The 2,685-nt window shown below is 32.0% G+C and overlaps 1 protein-coding gene across 1 annotated transcript; it reads left to right on the plus strand.

Moving 5' to 3' along the window:
* The first annotated feature begins 502 nt into the window (after positions 1–502).
* LOC144564591 (polyphenol oxidase, chloroplastic-like) lies at positions 503–2,173 on the plus strand. The gene is made up of 3 exons (XM_078314228.1): positions 503–574; positions 1,630–1,752; positions 1,859–2,173. The coding sequence occupies exons 1-3, from the start codon at positions 503–505 to the stop codon at positions 2,171–2,173; spliced, it is 510 nt and encodes a 169-aa protein (XP_078170354.1).
* Positions 2,174–2,685: the final 512 nt, after the last annotated feature.

Here is a 2,685-nt window from a genome sequence, read left to right on the forward strand (position 1 = left end):
TTTCTGACACGAGCACTTATTTCAATCAAAGTGGATCTCATAAGTAAAAAAATCCATGTGCAAACAGAACAGATGCCGGAAAAAAAAATGGAACAATAAAAAAAACTAGCTAGCTAGCTAATCATACCAATTAGTTATACAATTTATTTAGCTAACACTATTACAGAACTGCAGATTTCTATCAAATAAAAGCTGGATTTACTAACAGATGCTCGATCTACTGCTAGAGACAAACACGACAGGGAAAACATGAATACTTTTAGCAATTCCGTACCGCTATATAGTAGATTAATTTGCTCCTATCTGTACAAAACACATTATCGATTGGAGCATTATATTTCTTTTATTGATAGTACATTATATACCGATAGATGAAATGTGATTCTCTTATTGTACAGATGTACCGATACAAGGGATTTTTTTTTTTTTTGAAATTTCATTTATAAAATTAGTCAGCTTCCTAATTTACTAGTCAATCTAATCATAAACAACATAGTGGAAAATGTATAACTGCAGTAGTGACCCATCTTCAGAAACAAAAGTCATGTCTAAGGACTACCCACTAGTGGAAAATGTACTATTTGTATGGCCCCATTAGGATCAGATATGTCAAAAGTGTGGTACTAAAATCTTTTAAGATCAGACCAAATAAAAAGGCGTTCTTAAAAGTCACTATTAAGATCGGCCTTTGGTCAGGATCCTTTGCATGTCCACTAAAAAATTAATTGATACTCTAAAATTTATAATTCATTTTTTGATCTAATTATGTTATACAAAATGTACTTGAAACATATTTATGAAAAAGGAATGTAAATATGTAGTATTATAGTTTGTTAAGTATGTCTAAGTCAATGGAATGAATTTGTCATTCGGAAACGAAACGGCATATTTTCAAATTAAAATATATAGAAGTGTGGCTGGAATAATATAATATCTGGGAAACTAAAATATGAAGAACACTGTATATTATAAAGTTAATAAACATCTCTCCGTTATTACTTGCAAAATATATAATTATATATAATAAGTAGGATTTCATTACTCGTTTAAATTTATTGGTCCTCTAGTCCTGTATCCTTGATAATATTTGGATTGTATCAATTATTATAGTATATAGATTTACCAGCTCCGCGCATTAATTGATAAACTGTACCTAACATTTATTATGAGATTTTTTTTCAATATCTTCTGATTTTATGATTGGCCATGCTATTTATTACGTTCATTCATGTCTATCTAATCGATGCAATTAAAGATATAGATCCAGTTGATGTTCAACTAACATATTATTTTGATCAGTCAATTAATTTATACGTTATTAGGGAGGCAAATCTATAGCTAATTAACTTGCTTGATTAACTACAAACTTTCAATGCGGGAGGTTTATGATGCACATGAAAATTGTTCAAACCAATGCGAATCAGAAGTTTTAAGCATTAATTTTTTTTTTTTTTGAATGAGAAGCAACACTAATTTCAAACTTCTGTTATTACAAAAAAAAAAAAAATGATCTCTCTCATACGGATTTCTAACCAATGATTTTTCACATTAGAGTACATGTGTCTTTGTCACTAAATCAAAAGATAATTCTTATTTTTAAGCATTATTAATTATTTATAATATATATAGGTCCAGGATTGTCTGACCCTGGCAAAACTGCGGTACACATACGAGGAAGTGCCAATTCCCTGGATGGGAAGCCTCAAGGTACAAAAGACCAAAGAGACTGAGCGCAAACAGGAGTTGAACCTGGTAAGCATTAGCGAATTTGGTATGCAGCCACGTGAGCCCGAAGACAAACCGCAAGAAGAAGGAAAAGGATGCCCACGTTGAGTTGATCCAAATCAAAGACATCCAGGTTGCATCAACTGGTTCCGTCAGGTTCGACGTGTTTATCGCTGCACCTTACGGTGATCTGGCAGGCCCCGATTTCAGTGAATTTGCAGGAAGTTTTGTCAAGCTCCCTCACAAGGCAAAGAAGGATGAAAGAGTGGCAAAGCACAAGGGAAAGAAGACGAGCCTGAAGCTCGGTCTCACCGCATTGTTGGAGGATATTGAAGTAGAGCATGCTGAGAAGCTGGTTGTTACGATCGTGCCGGAAGGTGGCGATGTTACCTTAGGTGGCATCGAGATCAAGCTGGTTAAGGCTGATAGCCCCAGGCTAATTGGTTGAATATCTATGTTTATCCATGATGATCATGTTTAATGGATCATCATATCAAGTTCCCCAATTAGTATGGTTAATTAGGCGGATTCAATAAGATTTAAGTAAGAGAGTGTTCTTTAGTAATTTGGTTGTGGTTTTTTCAGTTTCTGTGCTAATTAATGTATGGGTTGTGGCCGTGAAATAAATAGCATGCATATTTATTTTCTAGTTTGTAATGTTATGTCTGGCCTCAAGAAATCTTCAAGATATTATTGCCTTATTGGGTATTGTTAAAACCTAATTTAAACCACATAGTCAAAGATTCGGGAGTAGTTATTGGATTAATAAACTTCTATGATTTACATACTAATATTTAATAATATTTATTAAAATAATAAGTTTGAGATCGAATTTGAAATATATTATCAAAATACATGATAATTAATTATAAGAGCAAATATAATTATATTATAAAAATTAATGTTGTTTAAACTAATTTATATAATTAATTTTGATTATTTTATTTAATGTATTTGATA

Source organism: Carex rostrata, chromosome 1 (assembly GCF_964058835.1).
Source record: "Carex rostrata chromosome 1, lpCarRost1.2, whole genome shotgun sequence".
NCBI lineage: Eukaryota > Viridiplantae > Streptophyta > Magnoliopsida > Poales > Cyperaceae > Carex > Carex rostrata.

What these genes read in the sequence shown, in the direction of transcription:
- LOC144564591 (XM_078314228.1), top strand. Translation starts at nt 503, where the DNA reads ATGTATAACTGCAGTAGTGACCCATCTTCAGAAACAAAAGTCATGTCT. An exon ending in ACTACCCACTAGTGGAAAAT is followed by an intron (nt 575 to 1,629) that starts GTACTATTTGTA and finishes TAATATATATAG; the next exon opens with GTCCAGGATTGTCTGACCCT. An exon ending in GCAAACAGGAGTTGAACCTG is followed by an intron (nt 1,753 to 1,858) that starts GTAAGCATTAGC and finishes AAAGACATCCAG; the next exon opens with GTTGCATCAACTGGTTCCGT.